Source organism: Brienomyrus brachyistius, chromosome 16 (assembly GCF_023856365.1).
Source record: "Brienomyrus brachyistius isolate T26 chromosome 16, BBRACH_0.4, whole genome shotgun sequence".
NCBI classification, from domain to species: domain Eukaryota; kingdom Metazoa; phylum Chordata; class Actinopteri; order Osteoglossiformes; family Mormyridae; genus Brienomyrus; species Brienomyrus brachyistius.
In genome coordinates, this window is record NC_064548.1 from 23,749,832 (window position 1) to 23,770,874 (window position 21,043).

The 21,043-nt window shown below is 46.3% G+C and overlaps 1 protein-coding gene across 3 annotated transcripts in view; it reads left to right on the plus strand.

The window, feature by feature from the left end:
• LOC125710262 (formin-like protein 2) overlaps positions 1-21,043 on the plus strand; it is a 49,543-nt gene that overhangs the window by 15,454 nt on the left and 13,046 nt on the right. For all 3 annotated transcript variants that reach the window (XM_048979820.1, XM_048979823.1, XM_048979821.1), the window contains exons 2-9: positions 3,475-3,558; positions 8,511-8,591; positions 11,629-11,705; positions 13,998-14,081; positions 14,777-14,908; positions 19,184-19,292; positions 19,414-19,490; positions 19,991-20,084. In XM_048979820.1, coding sequence (XP_048835777.1) covers positions 3,475-3,558; positions 8,511-8,591; positions 11,629-11,705; positions 13,998-14,081; positions 14,777-14,908; positions 19,184-19,292; positions 19,414-19,490; positions 19,991-20,084 — 738 coding nt within the window. The remainder of the gene's footprint in view (positions 1-3,474; positions 3,559-8,510; positions 8,592-11,628; positions 11,706-13,997; positions 14,082-14,776; positions 14,909-19,183; positions 19,293-19,413; positions 19,491-19,990; positions 20,085-21,043) is intronic.

Below are 21,043 nucleotides of genomic sequence, written 5' to 3' on the forward strand. Positions count from 1 at the left end.
TTTGAACGTGTTCCAGTGATAAACATTTCTTTTTGCGGACTCGATGATTGTGTGCTTTTCTTCGGCGTAATTTATCGTACACATTGTTTTTTAGTCTGGGGAACCGGTGAGTCTGTGATATCCCCCTGACCACTGATATTTGGAAATGAGGTTAGAAAGATCAATCTTCCAATGGTTTTGGTGAAACAAGGAAATAAGCTGCAATGTCAGCCCCATTGTGGAGCTCGCTGTGAAAGTAAGCCACCCCTTATCCCTCTGCATTCCGATACAGCTCATTTCATAAATTAACAACAATGTGAGTGAGACTCTGTGAAGTGTAGACCACCCCAGCCCCCCCCCCCCCCCCCCCCCCCCCCCAATGCACATTTGTGAAACTACCTACCAAACATGTTCAGTGGCAAACTTAGTTATCTGGGATCTGAAAGGTTGAGTGTTATCATGTTTTGTTTTTTCTCTTTAATTCAAAAAGTATGACAAAAATCATGCAGGTTTCTCAACCGTCTACTAGGCTACGGTGTCCATGGCAACGATAGCTATGCCCCAGAGAGCCTATAAATACATTTTCTGGCAATGTGTGACTCGTTATAAGGTCAGGGGTCAACGCGTGAACTTCCTGGAGAGCAAAGGAGTATGGGCGTCTGTCTGTCTGGTCTCCTGCACAAACTAGTTATTTAGGCGAAACCCCCGCAGGACCTTGCAGCAATGCAGCACATGAAGCTTAACTGAAGCATCGACAGATCTGGGCCAGTGGGGACCGGCCCGCTCCGCAGGTTTTACCTCACTGGGTGAGGCGAATGTTGAGAGCCAGTCTGTGACTGTAAATAGATGCCATGGACAGGTAAAGACGCCCTTTTGGATTCATTAAACTGCTCACTCTTGGGTTTAACTGAGGTGGCTAGTCATAGAATTTTATAAAATCATTATTTGTTATAATCAAAGATGGATAGTTTAGGTCCGGAAAGTAAATATCCAGACCATGATTTTGTTTCAACCAACCAGTTGAGTATAAAGATTCATGGTCAAATAGCTCTCAACTGCATGAATGAAACAAAATTGTGGTCTGGATTTTTACTTTCTGGCTATGACATTATATATATATATATATATATATATATATATATATATATCCATTTTCCAAAGCGCTTATCCTACTGGGTCGCGGGGGGTCCGGAGCCTATCCCGGAAGCAATGGGCGCAAGGCAGGGAACAACCCAGGATGGGGAGCCAGCCCATCGCAGGGCACACTCACACACGCACACCTATGGGCAATTTAGCAAGTCCAATTAGCCTCAGCATGTCTTTGGACTGTCGGGGTAAACCGGAGTACCCGGAGGAAACCCCACTACGACATGGGGAGAACATGCAAACTCCACACACATGTGACCCAGGCGGAGACTCGAACCCAGGTCCCAGAGGTGTGAGGCAACAGTGCTAACCACTGCACCACCATGCCGCATAATATACATATTTTCTGTAGTTTTACTCTGTTTTACTCTGGTGGAAATAGCTTTCAAATTACATTTGATTACAGTGATTTCCTGCTCTCTAATGCCACCAACAATCACTGTCAGCTCTCGACCAATGGAAAGTGGTGAGTAATAGACAGTGCTCATTAGACCCCTCCCACTTAGGGTTTTGATGGATTTTTTTTTCTTACCACAACTGTTGTTGTAATTTTAATGCGTTTATGTGTCTAAGTAAACAAAGGGGAAAAACATACAGGGGCGGTGAGTGGCTTAGCGAGCCACCAATTTATGCCCCATCCTTGGCAGAACAGTCACATGTCTGTGGGCACTTGAACAAGACCCCTAACCCCGAGCTCCAGGGGCACCACACATTGGCCGACCCTGTGCTGCGACCCCCCAAGCTATGGAGAGCAAGATGGGGTCAGTGCAGAGAAGCGTTCCAATGTACTCACATTTGTGCAAATGGCAAATAAAGGATTTATTTATTTATATGCTCTGGGGAAGGGAAACTGCTGCATGTTCGCTGTCATTTGTGAGAATTCACTGTAGAGTGTGTGAGGCTGCTGGACGCTGCTATCCAGGGACATGCTGCGTGCTGCTAACTTCAGGGAAGCTGATGTCACTGGCCAGCAGAGCAGTGCCATCCCTTTCCTCTGTAGGCTGCCCCTTCTGTACTGAGGTCGCATGATCCAGAAGGTTGCATGATCACAGCCCTTAACCAGAACGCTAATGAATGAACACATATGATCTTTTACCGAGTCGGCTTGTCCCGCTTGACATTGTTTCGGTTCCTTTTAATGGAAGACCTATCGGTTCTGCCTGTTTCTTGTGGACTCATGCAGCCTCTTGAGGAGCAGATGTTTCTGATTATGACGACAGAGCTTCCTCCAGGGCACCTTTCACACAGATCTGCACAGAAACTTTATAGCAGCAGCAAAGAGATTAGCAACACAAGTAACAGACAAGCAGCAGTGGAAATTGCTTTTATATATATATATAGACACTGTTTCTTAGAGTGATAGACTTTGAGGTCACTGATTTCCAGCAGGCAGGTGGTTTAGAGGTTAATGACAGAGTTTTAGGCTCTAATACTATGATGTGTTGTGCCTTGAGCAATACATTTAGCAGATGATAGTTGATCTGCATTGCTACACTGATTTTGGGTGAGAGAGACGTTATGGTCAAGGGTCAAGGGTCATGAGGCTTGAGATCAGATGACTTGACTGCCAGTCTTTTGTGAAGCAGCCCCACCCCCCCACCCAATCCGTCAGTGTTTTCCCTGGTAAGACGGACATGACCCATGTTCTCAGAGGAAGTCTGGGATCGGAGGTGTTTAAAAGGGCATGGCCGCATGTGATCCTTCTCGGTGGTCTCTGCCATCGTCTCGCCAGCCTTGTTAGAGAAACAGCAGTACATTTAACTGGCAGGGGAAGGATCTTAGATGTCTGTGTTCTTTTGTTTTTTTTTTTTTGTTTTTTTTATGTGGTTTGTTTACGTGTGCGTGTGATATACACACGTGTCACAGTGATGCTGGAATTTCCACAATGAACTTTTATTTTTGTTGTGTGCAGGTGTTTTATTTGTGCATGTGAGGAGGGAGCGAATCGTTCCAGGTTTTTTAAAGACACTTTTGGGTGTGTAATACTTAAGAGCTTGGATGCAGAACTAAAGAAATGTTGGCTTTGGGGGGTCAAGCAGATGTTGCTTTAAAGTCGAATGGACAGTATGGTGCAGTGTTTACATGATCTTTGTTTTTCTCTGGTGTCCTTAAACATTCCACAGACACATTTCAGAGTTACAGACTCTGATTTGCCAGTCTTATATGCCCTTATCGTTCAGGTTGAGCTTCTAACCACTGTCAACTACAGATGAGCATTTACTGGAGATTGGTTAGTGGTGCCGTATGAGGTGAACTTCAACGTTCTTCTCAGATGTTCAGCCTCTGTGTCTTGTTGCTCGATCTGCTAAACTACATCTGTAGCTTATGGTTTTTCTGCTTCTTCCCCAGAACTCAATGAACCTTCCGCCAGACAAAGCCAGGCTGCTGCGTCAGTATGACAACGAAAAGAAATGGGAGCTGATCTGCGATCAGGTGAGCGTCTGTTTCCACCTTTTTCTGCAAGTATCAGGATTACACTCTGCAAGAACCTCACTCTGCCTCGACCAGCACTAGAAGAGAACCAGAGCTCATGCAAAGGAGTGTCACAGGAGAACTCTAGCCTGCCCCCTGATGGTAGTCCTCTGAGGGCGTTCTTGGCTTTTGTGTTGCAACTCATGAATCCATGTCAGTTCACAGAACCAGATGAGGTTTGGAAAAGTTCATGTATATATAATGTGGGAAAAAAATTTAGAAATCGCTATATTTTTCAACGTCTGCATTTTAAAATCCTGGTTTAGTGGTTGTTCTGCTGGCGGAAGGCTACGCTGGTACAGCAGGTTGCTTCAGGGTTCAAAATTTCTAAAACAGCAATACGTAAGAGTATGGTGAAGCAGGAGAAGCTGGGAACGACCCAAAGCCAGTCAGGTAAAAAAGTAGAAACAACTTTCTAATGCCAGTGATGACTATCAACTTATCCGACAGATTATCAAGAATCAGAAGATGACATCAAGTGACCTTCATAAAGAACAGGAAATATTAAGTGCAGGTATGAAGTGCACTGCTAGGACAGTTAGTATCCGGTTCCTAGAAGCAGAATTGAAAGTCCAACAAAGAGTGAGGTCCTTCATTAATAAGAAGCAGGGAGCAGTTTGCCAAATAAATATATTATTATCCACAGAGCTGTACCCATACATTGAGAAATGATTGAAACAAACATCGTGCTGTGGTTGCTTAATTTTTTCCCCAGCTGCATGTATATATTAGAGATTGCAGAACTTAACTCAACTGTTGCTCCAGTAGAGAGTGAAAGACAAGTGACCAATGAGGACTCAGCATATGTGGGGCCTCCTTCAGGACAGCTGGGAAAGCGTCACAGGAGGCCACCTCATGGAACTGGTACAGAGGAGGCAGTAGGATCAGCCAGTCCCTGGGGCAACTGAGATTAAGGGCCTCGCTCAGGGGCCCAGTGGTGGGATCACTCTGCCGACCCAGGGATTTGAACCAGCAACCCTCTGAGTCCCAACCCACAGAGCTGCCCCCAGCAATACAAAATACAAACATACAGCAAGAAAACTTTTTTTTTTTGTTTAATACAAAAAGCTCCAATATGCTGGGTAGAGCTGATGCAGTTATTTTTTTGGTCGGTGCATATTTCCATGCATGTTACTTTATTGTTTTGATGTCTATGCAATTTTATAATGCAGAGAATAGTACAAATAAACCTTCCTATGGGTAGGTGTGTCATAAGAACATTTACAAACGAGAGGAGGCCATTCGGCCCATCAAGCTCTTTGGAGAGAACTTAACCAATAGCTCACAGTTGTTAAAATCTTATCTAGCTCTGATTTAAAGGAACCCAGGGTTTTAGCTTGTGCTACACGAACAGGAAGACCATTCCATACTCTAACTACATGCTGTGTAAAGAAGTGCTTCCTCAAATTCATTTTAAAATGTTCTCCCACTAATTTCCACTTCTACAGTTCTAGTATTTAAACTAATACTGAAGTAGCCATTTGGCTGAACAGCATCCAGACCTGTTAGAATCTTATATACCTCAGCTAATCTCTCCTCATAAGACATTCCTCTAAGACCAGGAATCATTCTCGTAGCCCTATGTTGCACCCTTTCCAAGGCAGCAATGTCCTTCTTAAGGTATGGTGACCAAACCTGCACACAGTATTCTATGTGGGGTTTTACCAAGGAATTATATAATCGTAGCATCACCTCCCTTGTCTTAAATTCCACACACCTAGAAATGTAACCCAACATTCTGTTGGCCTTTTTTATTGCTTCCCCACACTGGCGAGAGTGGGACATGGAAGCATCAACATACACACCAAGGTCTTTCTCATAATCAGCTACCTTTATTTCAGTGGAACCCATAAAATATCTGAACTTTATATTTCTGCTCCCTGCATGGATTACCTTACATTTATCTACGTTAAATTTTATCTGCCAGGAATCAACCTAGTCACTAATTAAATCCAGATCCCATTGTAGCCTCTCCGCTGCTAGATCAGTATCTGCTACACCACCCACCTTGATGTCATCAGCAAATTTAACCAGTTTACTGTAGGTATTGGTGGTGGTCCTAAAATTGAACCCTGCGGTACCCCGCTATCACACAGGCCCACTGTGACATTGTGCCTCTAATAACTACTCTCTGCTTCCTGTCAGTTAACCAGTTTTTGCTTCAGTTTCTAAAATCCCTGCAACTTAGAGCTTAAGCAAGAGTCCAAACTTTTGCTCGGCTAATATATATATGCTCTACTAGTATGTGTGTGTGTATATATATATTTATTTAATTATTTTTTTAATTTATTTAACATTTTATTTACCGTGTTTATTTACCTGACTCACTATCCATTATTGTGCCATCATGATTTTACATTACGTACGACATTTTCACCGTGGAATTTCCATGACTCATGTTTTAGTCTTATTAATAGCCCACCAGACACAGCCAAGTAACCAAGGCAGTGTGTCGCTTTGAAATAAAAACTCCTGGAAAAATAAGAGTCCTCACAGTGAGAATGCTGAAGGTAGAGCAATTAAGGCAGAATGTTCTACGCATGGATTGTCTAAAGGAAAGGCGTATATGCTATATATCATTAGTAATATCTCACGTCGTGATGCATTGCGGAAAACTCAGAACCTGAGAAATTTCCAACCTCCTACTAAAAGTATTATAGAACAGATGAACGGAATGGGGGGGGCGGCATGGTGGTGCAGTGGTTAGCACTGTATGGGGCGGCATGGTGGTGCAGTGGTTAGCACTGTAAGGGGCGGCATGGTGGTGCAGTGGTTAGCACTGTATGGGGCGGCATGGTGGTGCAGTGGTTAGCACTGTAAGGGGCGGCATGGTGGTGCAGTGGTTAACACTGTTGCCTCACACCTCTGTGCTCGAGTTCAAGTCTCTGCCTGGGTCACATGTGTGCGGAGTTTGCATGCAAATTTAAGCAGGCGAATGCTAATTCCACTATCATTTGATTCTTGAATAACAAGGTGACCATCACAATAATAATGCCACACAGTAAATCAAAATCATGATGTACACCTTGAGAACAGTAAACGATGCCTTTACTGAACCCCTCTGCAGTGGAAAACCGACGCGAGCTGGAACCGCTTGAGTATGGCTCGGGAACGAGTCAGTTCCTGAATGCCAGTGGAAAACCGATGCCAGCTGGAACTGTGCTGTAGCCATTCTCTCTTCGCGGTATGGCTCATGTACGAGTCAGTTCCTGAATGCCAGTGGAAAAGCGCCGTTTGTGTCGTTATTCCAGCCGCTGTTTTGACCAGTGACACTTTCACGTGTTTTGTTCAAAACCTAAAACAATGTAGGTGCCCCACTTTACCTCATTACAGTTCAAATACTGATAACACAAATCTACAGAAGGCGGCATGTAATTCACATAGAAAGCCGGGCTGATCATTTGGATCGATTCAGAGGATGAGGTTGCAGTCTATCTGCTTCTGTCATGTTTTAATGATACGTTTTCTCTGGGCAGGTCCGGCTGAATTTAAGGTGATCTTCACCATTGAATCGGTACCAAATATACATGCAGCCTCCATGAAATGTTACAACTGTGTTTGCCTACTCTCCATATTAATTCCTTCTCAGGCATTAATCCAAAATGCATATGAACAGTCATGACTGGCTGTTTTCAAAAGTCCCGCTGTTGCTTCCATGGGGCTTCTGTTATAAAACATCATAACTGATCATGAGGAAGGTAATTATCAACAATTGGTATGATTACTGCACCTGTGATGACGGATTTAAAAAGGAAAAAAAACATCCCACAGCTTGTGTGTCTGAAAGAACTGAAAGTAACTCTGAGGGTTTGGCTTGGCTGGTAATGAGCTACGGCATGAGCTGCCATCCAGACACCATTGAGGTCGGCCAAATCTGTCTCGGCGTCATACTGGCCAGTCAAAACCAGCCCCTTGGCAGCTCTCTGCTGCAATGCTAATTAGCATTAACTGATACCCTGGTGAAAGTTAGGGTGGAGGTTCACGTTTCATGTTGACTTCCTTACCACCTCTTTCTGCTGTAAGTGCTCCAGTTGTTCCTGCTGTACTTTCATTTTTCTGCCATAATTTTGGAAAGTCCCCGATGCATCCCACTCTCCGAGGTTAAGGCCCAAAGCTCCCTCTCCTGACCAAAGGGGCCTGTCCCCATCCGGCCCTCGAATTACAAGGTCGTCCAAGTGTTTCCAGCTACGTTCCCTGGGCTCGTTAGCGCATCCTCACGTCTGCACTTGGCATTTGCCAGGGTCCTGGTAATCCCATTTAGTTTCGGACGGGTGTGTGGGAGATGGCCTTGAACCCAAAACCAGAAATGGTGTGGCAAAGTGGGGGGGGGGGGGTTGGCCAGCCGATCCTGATGAGTTGAGCTCCCAGAAACCACTGATGAGTAGATCATCCTGTAGTTCAGTGGTCCCTTGCTCTGCTGGTTGAAAGAACCCTTACAAATCAGCCAGCTGTCCTATATTGTCTCTGGAGGTCAAGGGGGAAGGGTCAATAACCAGTTCCTATCCTCCAGTCCCAATCGCTGAAGATCAGGCCTTCCAGATTCCTGCTTATCGCCACGGCTCTTGTTTCTGCTGTCAGATAAGCAGCCTTTTGGGCTCGCAGTGAGATCTCCCAGTTAGCTGCTCTGTTATTGGGTTTGAACTGCCACCTTGAAGGATGGTACAGCCCAGATTTACAGCTCCAAAGGTCCAGCTTTGCTCAGAAAAGGGAGCAGTGTGCACGTCCTGGGGGCCACATGTCTGATTGTCTTTAGTTCCCCAAGGAGTGATATGTTTGTAACAATCAGTGTTTGATATACGCACTTAAGTCAAAGAAGAGGAGCAGATGTCCCTAGAAAACCATATTTTGTCTTGCCTTGATGGTCTAAGAAAAATACATCTTTAATATATGTGTTGTATATTTTTCTCTCTCAGGAAAGGTTTCAAGTGAAAAACCCCCCCTACACATACCTCCAGAAGCTGAGAGGTTATCTGGACCCTGCCGTCACCAGGAAGGTGAGATCCTGTCCCTACCCCCCCCCCTCCCATAACAGACATCTCATAATCCTCCCTTCACCCCCCAGGCAGTGTGGGGACATTCATGGGCCGAATCAGCAGGTCACATCACATTCCAGAGGTCCTCTAGTAGATGGGAAAACCTCTGTGTACCAAGTATGAGCAGATGGTGTCTGATTGTGATTAGAAGGAATTTTACATTCCCACTGTGCTCATGGATTCCACTGGGGATCAGTGAGTGTGTGAGTGTGTGCGTGTGTGCTTCTGTGAGTGTGTGCATGTGTGCTTCTGTGAGTGTGTGCTTCTGTGAGTGTGTGCTTCTGTGAGTGTGCGTGTGTGCTTCTGTGAGTGTGTGCTTCTGTGAGTGTGCGTGTGTGCTTCTGTGAGTGTGTGCGTGTGTGTGTGTGCTTCTGTGAGTGTGTGTGCGTGTGCTTCTGTGAGTGTGTGCGTGTGTGTGCGTGTGTGTGCTTCTGTAAGTGTGCATGTGTGTGCTTCTGTAAGTGTGCGTGTGTGTGCTTCTGTGAGTGTGCGTGTGTGCTTCTGTGAGTATGCATGTGTGTGTGTGCTTCTGTGAGTGTGTGTGCATGTGTGTGTGTGCTTCTGTGAGTGTGTGCGTGTGTGTGCGTGTGCTTCTGTGAGTGTGTGCGTGTGTGTGCGTGCGTGTGCTTCTGTGAGTGTGCGTGTGTGTGCTTCTGTGAGTGTGTGCGTGTGTGTGCTTCTGTGAGTGTGTGCGTGTGTGGAGTGTATACACACGTGTATGCATGTGTGTGTTTGTGCGTGTGTGTGTGCGTGTGTGCTTGTATGTGTGCATGCATGTGTGTCCCTGCATGTGTGTATGCATGTGTCTGTATGTATGCATACATGTGTGCTCCTGCGTGTATGTGTGTGTGTGTGTGTGTGTGTGTGTATCTGTACACACAAGCAGCTAGTCTGCAGATCCACCCTGACACCAGGAATCCTGACTCTCAGTAAGAGACCCGCTCCAGCGAAATGGAGTCGACCTTGATGAAAGGTTCAAAAAACCAGAACCCGAAGGGGGGCGGGGGGGACTTCGGCATTGTTGAGCAACCATGTCTGGATGGAGGTAAAGAGAGAGCTGCCCCAGCACCCAGCCAGACACAGAGCCCTGAAAAAGGGCTTTTCTGTTCCTCTGTAGTGGATGGGGGGTCTGTGACTTGCTGTTGTATATTTAGTCTCCTTTCCAGCCGTTTTTAATGTTCTCAGAGTGGATTTATGTTTCTCTCAGAGTGGAATATGCAGTATAGCTGAGCCGCGGATTTGGTTCAGTAACCCTGAATCTGCGAAGCCCCTCTGCACTCAACACGCGCCTTTTGGCACCGAGAAATTATAGAATTAGAACTTGCTTAATAGGTCCTGAGTTGAAGATGAAGGAGATCAGTAATAATGTGAATAACAGTGATTCTTTCCAGCACTAGAGAGTGTCTGGGAAAGATGCACAGAGGAACGTAACTGTGAGACTGTCGAATAGGCCGCTAACCCTGTAAGCATATGTAGGTGGCGTACCAACATCTATGCACAGATGCAGGAACGCCGAATCGGGATGAGAAGAAGCTCCAGGATAGACGCACATCTCGTTGTAGGCTGACTGTGGGCAAGGGCAGTGTCTGCGGTTCATGGTCCCCACCAAGGCCTCCTCGTCGCTTTCGTGGGGATGCAGACACACATGGGGAGGGAAAGCGGGGCTGTTATGGTTTTTACATTCCTTTGCAGCCCCGCCGTTCCGTTGGGGAATGAACAATTCCGGCTCTGTGTGGCTTATTTTTGGGGGGGGGGGCCCTAGGTCATTACCTCTGTTTTACATATACTACCCCTCCTGAACACCCCCCTCCGCGCCCTAAATCAAGCCCCAATTCCACCCAGCATATTGGAACAGGAGAGAAAAGCAACCTTTCCCAAAAGTCCAGAGGAATGTCTGATATTTATGTTTCCAGGGAGAGCCCTTCGAGAAGTGCAGCTGGATGGAGAAGGAGCAGGTCTGGCAGTAACAGAGCAGGAACTTGCAGCTAATGTATGGCCATCACAAAGCGGCAGAGAGATGTCTGGGTTCATAGACGTGGGGGAGACTAAGCGGCGGGTCTCTGGGGGTATTTCTGCCTACCCCCCCCCCTCCCATTCACTCAGATTTATAGCACCCCACTATTACCCTTATGACGCTCGCATCACCGGAGACTAAACATTCAGGAAAGACGAGTGCGCGGGCCAGACTTACTGCCAAGTCGCTTTCTGGCGGAAACAGCGTTGCTCGCGGTTACGATGCCTTTCTCGTCGTGCGCCCCCCGGGCCTGGCCTAAAGGCGGAGCCGGCTCTGCCTTTTCAGGGCCAAAGCTAGACTTGAGACGCCCCCCAACCAAGAAAATTGATGACATTTCACTTCTGCAACAACACTGGTAATTCAGGGGCCCTGGGCAACTGCAAATTCTTACCTGTAGCTGGAGCCGGACTAGAATATAGAGCCGAACAGCTGACGGAATGTTTAACGTTTTGCTAATGGATGCTATCATCACCGCTCCCAACTTTGCTCAGCTGGATGGCGTGAGGATTCCCATTAGAGATGAGTCTGCACACACAATCACGCTCATTTACATGTATGTAACAGTTTTGTTGTCTGTAGGGCTTGCAAGCTACGTAAATACTTGTGATGTAGCTACTTTTAGGTTTATAATAGAGTGATATAAATCAGTTGACTGTTGTTTTGTAGCTAGAGAGCTACAGCAGCCATTAAAACACAAACATGTCTGGTAATAGCTATTGAAGTTTCATGTGTAAATGAAGACAATTGAGAGGTTCCTAAGAATAAAGTAACTTGTAGATAAAGGAGATAATTCATGAATGCTGATTTGTTTGTGTTGTCTGTCTTCCTGGAGCCGGCAAAGGCTGCCATTCCTGTGTAAGGAATTAGACAGCATCGGATTTTGGTAGCCTGTTATTATTGTGTTCTTACGGCCAAAGCGCTCCAGCTCCCCACCCAAGACACGCTGCTGGCGTTCGGTAAAATATGCTTTCTGTTTGTCTGCAGAAGTTTCGTCGTCGAGTGCAGGAGTCAACCCAAGTGCTCAGAGAACTGGAGATATCCCTGAGGACCAATCACATCGGGTGAGTGCTGGCGGCAGCAAGCTCCACCTTTCCGGTTGGAGTGCATTTCCGGTGTCAGTAAGAGGCCAATATGATGTATTACGCTATCCATGTGCTGCAAGAGAAAGGGCTTTTAAATGGACTGAGATGTATGGGACTGAGATGTATGGGAATGGAGCGGAGCACCTCAAAGCGTGAAAGACCCGGAATGTTTGCTTCTTTCGACTGCTTCTCAAGTCACCTATCGACAAGTTGGAAATCTGCCTGCGGACTACAGTGACTCTATCTTTGAAGAGCTCCCTCCTCCCCACTGTACATTAGAAAAAACGTCAATGAGAAGCAGATGATCGCTCAGGCCGGTAATCTAGATCTTGTAAACTAACCTACATTGCTAATGGAGTGAGTGGATTTGCTCCAGAGCCAAGAGGAAGACCACCCACCCGCCCAGAAGGGGAAGCCTGTTCCCCGAGTGTCCTCCCGTTGGGTGGGTTTGGTGTCCGTGACCATCCCTGATTGCTACACTTCTTGGCATCCTAGCTTGTCGTATCTATGGTCCTCCATCCTGTGGGGCCCGCAGATAACAAGTGACAGAAGATCCATGTGACGTCCACATGCTTTAGGATGGCTTTGCTTTTCTTACCAAATGAAAATTTTTCCTGACTCTTAAATACATAAATAAGGGTGGTCTGTGCTGGCCGGTACAGACCATCGGCATGCATTCGGTTCTCTGTGGTTTTCATGTTAAATGCTTCAGTTTTTCACCAGCTTCAGTGTCCCTTTTCACTGCTGGGGAAAGAGTATGAAAGAGGAGACGATATTCAGCGTCACCATGGGAAACTTGTATTTGCGGTTTTCTGCAGACTTGCTATTTTTGTCAGTGAGTATATTTGAAAGGTTACACTGGTTTTACACTGCAGTTTATGATTTAGCCTTCACTGTTACAACCATTACTTCTACCCTTAATTGCAAAGCCAAGCCTCTTCCCCCCCACCATAAGCATCTGGACGCAATCATTCCCTCCAGCCGTGCAATAGGGGGTGCCCAGATCTGACGTCAGTATGGCAGATGAGCCCCAGTGCATGCTGGGAGCTCTGAAAGGATGAAGGATGAGGGGAAGTGAGCTGCACTGGCTCAAGTGAAGCAAGGCTGCTGCCAGCAGTGTCCTGACAGCTTAGTCTTATCATGTGGGGAAGCGGGAAGCTTCAGATTGGCTGCTGGCCTCATCTGTTCCACTGCCATTAATAATCCGTGACGTTCCAAGATATTTGCATGACAGCGGCAGCTTGAGGTCTGATACACATTAAGCAAATGCGTTTCTGCTTTGAGTAGAAAAGTTTCAGTGATGCTTGATGTTGAGGCCAACAAACCAGCGTTGATAGAATTTAGTGTCTGGATAATCGCTGATTCTGCATTAATTGTGTAGAAAACAAGGTCCCTCGTGGTTTTTCAGGTGTGAACAATGAACTAATAAATATTGTAAAACCAGGAGGACTCAGGACCAAGGTTGGGCTTTCCTACCTGCTGCATGGATTGCCAAGTCTTCTCCAGACCTTAAGTACTTAAAGGGAAAGTCCTGTTTGGTCCTAAAGCCTCACTGTGCTGCTGCTGCCATCTTATGGGCCCAAGCGAGAGCCCAAGGTGAATCGTTCAATGTGATGGAGAAATCATGTCGATGCTTCCAGGTGACACCTTGCGGTTCTCAAGAGGAGTATTTATTTAAGTCAGGGGTACATTGCTGCTGCTACTGCTTCTTCATGCTGTCTCATATGGCCGGGTAGGCAAAAGTGGCCCTATGTGGGTCTTTAAGGAGGCTGCAGAAGGAACCATTTTTCTGGTTATTAAAAGGGAAAGCGATGACATCATGGCAAGCCCAGCGCACAAAGCCACGAAGAAAAATCTGAGATGGATTCAGATGCGGTCTACTTTCATTTTGAGAAGATGTACCTGATCATTGTGTGACTGCCTGCCTCCCTCACCCAAGTTCTGTGTCTGTTTGCCGTAGCGGATCTCTGGAAGCACTGCAGGCTTAGAAACGCTCGAACCAACTATTCCTCCCGTGTGACAGCAGAAAACCTCTGGGCAAGGGAATGGAAAATTTGACAGCTCGAAATACTGTATTTTTATTTTTTTTCTGGCGGGGGGAGCGGGGGGTTTGAGCAACCTTATTCTTCTACCTATTTTAGTGCGGAGTAGAATAGTAGGTGTATTCCAGCCCCCTGTGTCTGCTACTAGCGACATGGAATAATATTTTTTTGTAAGGTCTGCAATTCTTCTCTGTGTTCAAAGCATCCACTTCACTATGCTCCTCCATAGGTGGGTAAGAGAGTTTTTAAATGAAGAAAACAGAGGCCTCGACGTCCTGGTGGATTATCTCTCCTTCGCGCAGTGCGCTGTCACGTGAGTCGACCTCCCGCCCCCCCTCCTCTTTGTCTGCCTGAAATTTTACACTGTCTGGGAAAGCGTGCTCTTGCATCGGCTGTGTGGTTCTCGTGTTTTTTGGAAGCAGAGTCCTTTCACATGTTTAGGCTAGCTCCCAGGATGTTTACTTGGGGTATTTTGCGGGGAATGCTCACTTGAGATAAGTGACAAGGTTTCGAGGCTGTACCCAGTCTGTCCTTCCTCCACAGTCTCTTCTTATTAGCGTTGCACTCTGCCTCATTTTTCTGTTGGATGAGCATCATTGCCTTCTGAGGGTACCCCCGCCTCCCTTCTTGTGGCTCTGTCATCTTAAAACACAGGCTTAGTCAAGTGTGGTGAGCAAAGGGTTCTTCTGTTAAGGCTGGGGTCAAGAGGAGAGCTCTCTGCGGGACTCGGGGCTGTTAGGTGAGGGACGACCTTGCCTGGCAGGAGGTGCCAGCTCCTCACCGAGCTCTGGGAGGCTGGTTGGGATGCTGCCACCTCTTGTTTATAAGATGTACCTTCTGCAGGCTCATCTCCTTACCTTATTTGGGGTCTCATCTGTGTATAAAAGGTTTTTGTTGCCTCTGCGTTTTCCATCCATCTTGGTTTCTACTCAGAAACTAGATAACCGTTCCTTGATTTTCACCGTCACACCTCCGCACAGAACACAAATCTCCTCTCTCTTCTTCCAGATTTGACTCTGAGTGTCTGGAGAACAGCACAGAGCCTGTGGCCGACAAGTCCAAACGCTGGAGCCGGTCCATAGAGGACCTGAACGCGGGGCCCATCCATCCACTACGGCCTGGACGACACTCCACCCTAAGGTGAACATCCCCTCCCCCCAAACTGCTGACTTGGTCACTCCCTAATGGGTCATATGCCAGCTAATATATGTGTGTAGTGATGCTGGGATATGCGAAGCAGTACACCCAGATAAATAGATTCTTTTTATCAGTCACCATCCTATGAACTAAACGTTAGCTCCACTTTGTATTTGCATTAAATTAAAGATAAGATAATCCTTTATTAGATAATCCTTTGCATCATCACAGCAGAAAGTGGACAATACAGGAATAGAGCAGCAAAAATTTACAACAATAGGATAAAAACTATATATGTACAAGTGGAAATATATAAATATATGTACAACATTGTGGAATTGCACTCAGGAAATATCGCACATATGAAAACACCGTGGTGTATTGGATGTGTGAGTTAGTCTATGTGTATGTGTGTGTGGTCTGCTGCAAGGACTTTGTTATGGAGTCTGACAGCAGACGGAAGGAAAGACCTTCTGAATCTCTCCTTCCCACATCATGGATGCAGGAGCCTGGCACTGAAGGAGCTGTTCAGCGCTGTCAAAGTCTCCTGCATGGGGTACTGCTTGCTATGCTAATGCCTTTAAGAAAAACCTACATAGCTTTTGCCTGTGTTACAATAGATCGGATTTAGCTCTGGTGCTGATAAAATCGCATCACAGCGCTGAGGCGGTGTTGCCATGCGCCGGACAGAACCGCAACGCTCTGCTAAAGCTATAATCTTAGGCCCGTGGGCTGCTTTGAGCAAACTGGAATGCTGTTCGCTCGCTACACATAGAATCTCCCAAATTCGCAGACATGAGGGGTGTGAGCCTTCGGGGGTCCTGTTACAGAACCTGGAAACGTTCTCTTGCGTTCTTGCCGTCTGAGTGTCTGGAAAGATTCTGCTCTGTGGTTCCTCACTGAGCTATTGTGGAAGAAATACTCATATCAAGCAATCCTCCTTCAGCCACGAGTCCTTGGTTTGGGCTTAGATAGAGAATAACAAAGAGTTCCATTTAGGTGTCTTTCCTGATGCCTGTGCCATTGTTCTTGGATGTTAAATGTTCTATTTATTCTCTTAGAGTTCTAAGTAAAATTTAATCTAGACCCTTATAGCCGACAGATAGCAAAGGATTGATAAGATGCTGAAATGTAAGGATTGAGGATCTTTACTGTCTTGGTGCGGGTGTGCTTATACAATATAATGCTTCCACCAACTTCCGTGAATGCATACGTGGAACATAGAGGTGCAAAGAAATGCACCTGGTGCAGAGTTATGTGAAATGCAACAGTTGTGTTCAGTACTCAAGGGAGGCAGGAGTAGAGATTTTGCGCTGGATGCTGGAAATGGCCAGACTGCACTGCACATGAGCGGTGGACTGCAGTCGAGTGCAACGGTGTCAACAACAAAGTACTGGACAGAATAAGTACTACTAGGCAACAAAGTACAGAACCTCCACAGTCCTGGAGAGGATAACGTGAATGACAGGAAGTACTGGGCAATAGGTAAAAGTACCGCCTTCTTCCACAGCTTCACTGTTTTTATTTGTGTCATCAGCTCACCGTGCTTCCAAATCCCAAATAAGTAGCCTTGTTGTCAACATTTGTGTGTCTGCCCCTTTAAGGGCTCCCCCCCCCCCCCCCCCGCCCCCCCGCCCTCACTGGCAATGCCCCTTCAGTTTTTCCATCTTGGAAAGACATTTGTTTTTGGTTGCTTTTGTGGATGCTTGTAGCTTCTGTTTCTTGTATTTTTAGGCTGATATTGAAATATATTTCATGGTTTAATTGACCTCACCAAAGTGCCGGTACTTACCTGCTGATTTCCTTTCTGTAGCCACTGAAATTGAGACATTTTCTTGAAAAGCGTGTGCATATTTCACACACATATATATAAAATCTGATTATTTTTTTTGTAGCAGATGTTTGCTTTTCCAGTCAGTTTATACGAAGCTATAAATTTGAGCAGCGTAATAACAATATTCTGATGAGCTCCCCATAGCATGACACTAACCTGGCTGTTTTGTGAAAATATCATTTTTAATATACCGTCTAACCTTTGTTTCTCTTTGTATTTTACATCCATCTTGGTTTCTACTCAGAAACTAGTCAACCTTTCCTTGGTTTTCACCGTCACACCTCTGCACAAACACAAACCTCCTCTCCCTTCTTGTCCTTTTGTGTCCTTTAGAGCTATAAAAACTTTTACTGACAATCGATATAATAGCAATTTTCAATGTAATATTCTTTAAATATTTTTTTTTTATGTCCTCTAATCTTTCAAAGTAGGCCAAGCCCTTTTTAAGGCCAAAGTCATAATAGGGCCGATGGTACGTTTTGGTAGAAATCTTGTTAGAATTCCTGTAAGTATACAGTCACGCTGTCCAGGCAGACCTGAGAAGGAGGCCAACTGTTATTGTCAAGGAGCTTGGCTTGTGTGATACTCGATTTCTAGAAGGGAATCACCTCAGTGATTAGTGACTTATTAAAGAAAGTAACCTCAGGGACTCTGAGGAGGATTGAGGCCTCGTGTTCGTGTTTATGGGCTGACAGGCACAAAAAAGCATGTCAAAGCATATCTGCGATTAGTGCGTGAAGAACGGGCGTGCGTTATCCACGTGTCAGATCTGAGGAAACCAGCCCTGTCTCTTTCTATTCTCTGTTTTCTTTACTGATACACAGTAAGAAAAATGAAGGATTTGGGGGGGCAGGGAGGTGTCTCACGCATATAGCCTCATCCCTGTGTTCAGAGGCCTGCTCTAATTCTGTCACTTGAAAGTGGCACGCTTGCGATACACCTGAATCGGGGGGGGGGGGCATTCTCCCCCCACCCCCCCCCAGTCGTACTCCCGCGCGACCGCAGCCATAGCCCATGTGACTCACTGCTCCTGAGCTTACTCAGAAAGTATGCGGCAGACAGGAAATGAAGCATACCGCAGTCATAACTGAGAGTGAGATGCGGGGCATGTGTTTTAATGATGGCAGCCGTAAAAGGGATCCCACAGTCCAGCCACGTCCAGAGGACTCGCAAATTCCTTTTCACTTCCAGAATTCGTCACTGACAAAAAACAAGTGTTATGTCTGCAGCTAATGCTAAAAACATATCATCCATCCCCATAACCGCTTATCCAATAGGGGGTCACAGAGAAAACAGAGCCAGTGTCAGAGCATGAGGTAGGGGGGCGCCCTGGATGGGGGGCCAGTTATATAAGGATGGCATGGTGACTGAAAAGGAAAGAAAGATATGAAAAGTTTTAGATTAGATCCAACTTTGTTATTCTATGAAGTTCAAGTACTGAGACAATGAAATGCAGTTACATGACGATGAATGGGTCATATAATCAAAAGGTGCTAAAAAGAGCTGTTTTAGTAGGATACTTAAGATACGATTGATATGTTGCATCTCCGGACCCTTTTGAAGGGTGTCTAGACATCCCCGGTGTGGGGGGGTAGAGGGGAGTTCTGTCAAGTGCATTGGGGATAGACCAGTGGCCTGTACTACGAAGCGGGGTTACTGGCTTATCGAAGTAACTTGTCGGATTTAAGGTACCACAGTTTAAATGGACTTCATATTCATTCGCTTACGTTTTGGCCAGACTACCTTAAATCTGACAAGGTACCCCGATATGCCAGTAACCCCACTTCGTAGTGCAGGCCCCAGGCCTACATCAGCATTTTTATTCTCTCTTATTTTGGTGAAGCCGTGAAAGCTGGTCAGCTCATTGCCTCGCATGCCAGCGACAAACGTCGTCCTACGCAGGGCCGGACATGTCTGTTTTCGCCGATTTGAGCAAAAACAATCGACACGCCATCCCAGGCCTGCCGCCGCGAGCTCGTTTGCATTGCTAATAGCGTAGCAGGCCTCACCGCCACGTTGGCCGATGCCACAGGCCTCGTTCACTTGTTATGCCAGTGCCATGGGGGGGTGGGGGTCGCTTTTGAGAGCTCTGGTGGATTTACGTTTTTTGGGCATCTGTACGCTTTGTGCGGGGCCCTCTCCGTCATTCCTGACGTTCTTTCATCCCTCGGACGTGTCAGAAGACAATAAGTACAGACGCACAGCGCACAAAAGCGTCTGTAAGTGGCACTCAGGACGGTACGAAATGATTCATACGCAGGCGGAGACGCAGAGGAGCATTTTGGCTTTCAGTCTGAACGTCCCGTGAATGAAGATCTGGAAGCCTTCTTTGTCTTAGTCTTGGAAGCAAAGGAGAAGCCGTCAGTGGGGGGGTTGAATGGCTTTATCATGCAAACGAGGAGGTGGGATTTACCGCCGTATCCCGTCTGTCCCCGTGTGCCCAGGTGCAGCACGTTGCCCAGCCGGAGGACGCTGAAGAACTCCAGAATAGTGTGTAAGAAGGATGACGTCCACGTGTGTATCATGTGCTTGAGAGCTATCATGAACTACCAGGTGAGAGGCCTTGGCCGACTGAAGGTCGTTTAAGGTGATCTGTTGTCAGAGGCACCCCAGTTAATGTGCTTTAATATTGCTTTTCTCGCTCTCTCTCTCTCTCTCTCTATTAAACATGCAGTACGGCTTCAACATGGTCATGTCTCACCCACGCGTCGTCAATGAAATTGCACTAACCCTCAACAATAAAAATCCCAGGTGAGTCTCCACAAACACGCCCAACTTGAGTAGATGGGCTCATCTCTGTTAAAAGATCCAGACGCCCCCTGCATTGACCCCCCCCTCCCCCATGTTGAGAGTCCATTCTGTTAATGTTAATATCTAGTTCACGCCAAACGTGACTACTTTGTTTTACTCACCACGTCTCTTTAGAGAATGTTCAATTCCCAAAATGCACTCTTACATTTCTCCAAGCCAGTTAGAATCTGCAGGTATACTACACCTGGCAGAATAAAGTTTTATTTAGGAAGAATTAAGCTGTTGGGATGGGATAAAATTCACCCAGAATTGCCGATTACATAAATTTTATTTAATCCCCAGGTTAAAATGAATATAATCCCCTTAACGGTATTTATTTGCTCCTCCATGGCAGCTTTGCATAAACAGATTTTTTACAGAGCAGCTACAGCATGTTTCTTGATGACGCAACAGCGGCATCCTCTGCTCTCTTCACACAACCGGGCTCCTTTCCATTCCAGAACCAAGGCTCTCGTTCTGGAGCTGCTCGCCGCCGTCTGCTTGGTCAGAGGCGGCCACGAGATCATCCTGGCGGCCTTCGACAACTTCAAGGAGGTACTGGTGCAATCTGGGAAAAGAAAGCACAAGCGGCCGACCAGAGTCGAATTTCCGAGTGGGCCTGTCTGCACCCTGTAGGTTATTTTAGTGAGCCATCCCACGTTTTAAAGCACTTCATAAAATTAGCTGCTCACACTCACTGCAAGGGCACCACGGTCCATTATCCAGGCAGATTACAGATATAGACACAATAATGTATACTTTGACACACCTGCGCGCGTGTGTGCATGCGTGTGCAAGTGTGGATCAGATGTGCATTACATTGTGGGGACCAATGTAATATCTTTTATTTTGTTTGGTTACTTATGGTTAAGGTCGTCATTGTTGGGATTAAGGTTTTGTCCATAGAAATGAGAGGATGGCCCCCACAAAGATATGAGTACAGGGGTGTGTGTGTGTGTGTGTGTATGTGTGTGTACAGGACTTTCGCAGTAAAATGCAGGATCTGTTGCATAACATCACAGGAAAGTAGGACTCAGAAAATCGTCATGCAATTTTAGCACGCAGCTGGATGAAATATTAAAGCAGGCGATAAATTGCTCGTGCCATCTGTGAGAGGCTGCAGACACCTTCAGATCTTCAGAGCTGGCTGCTGTGTTTTTTCTCTGAGGGGACCTTGCATGGATCATAAGATGGGGCAGGGTAGGCAGGGGTCTCTACCGCTCAGCAGCCCAACGGCCGATCTGAGGAATGTGCCGTGAGATCAGCAAGGGCTCGGCAGGAAATGAAGTGTGTTCACGTCAAGACCACCTACGCGAGAACGTTTCAATACACAGCAGTGGACACCATGCAGGGCCTGCCACACGTAATGGGAAGAGGGAGGGCGATTGATGTCTTATAACAGAGTACATTAGAAACAGTCCACAAAACAGGAGGTATATTAAGCATATGGTGTCTAGAAGACCAGAGAAACTCATACTGATCCAATAACTTTAACAGGCATCACTACTGAGCTT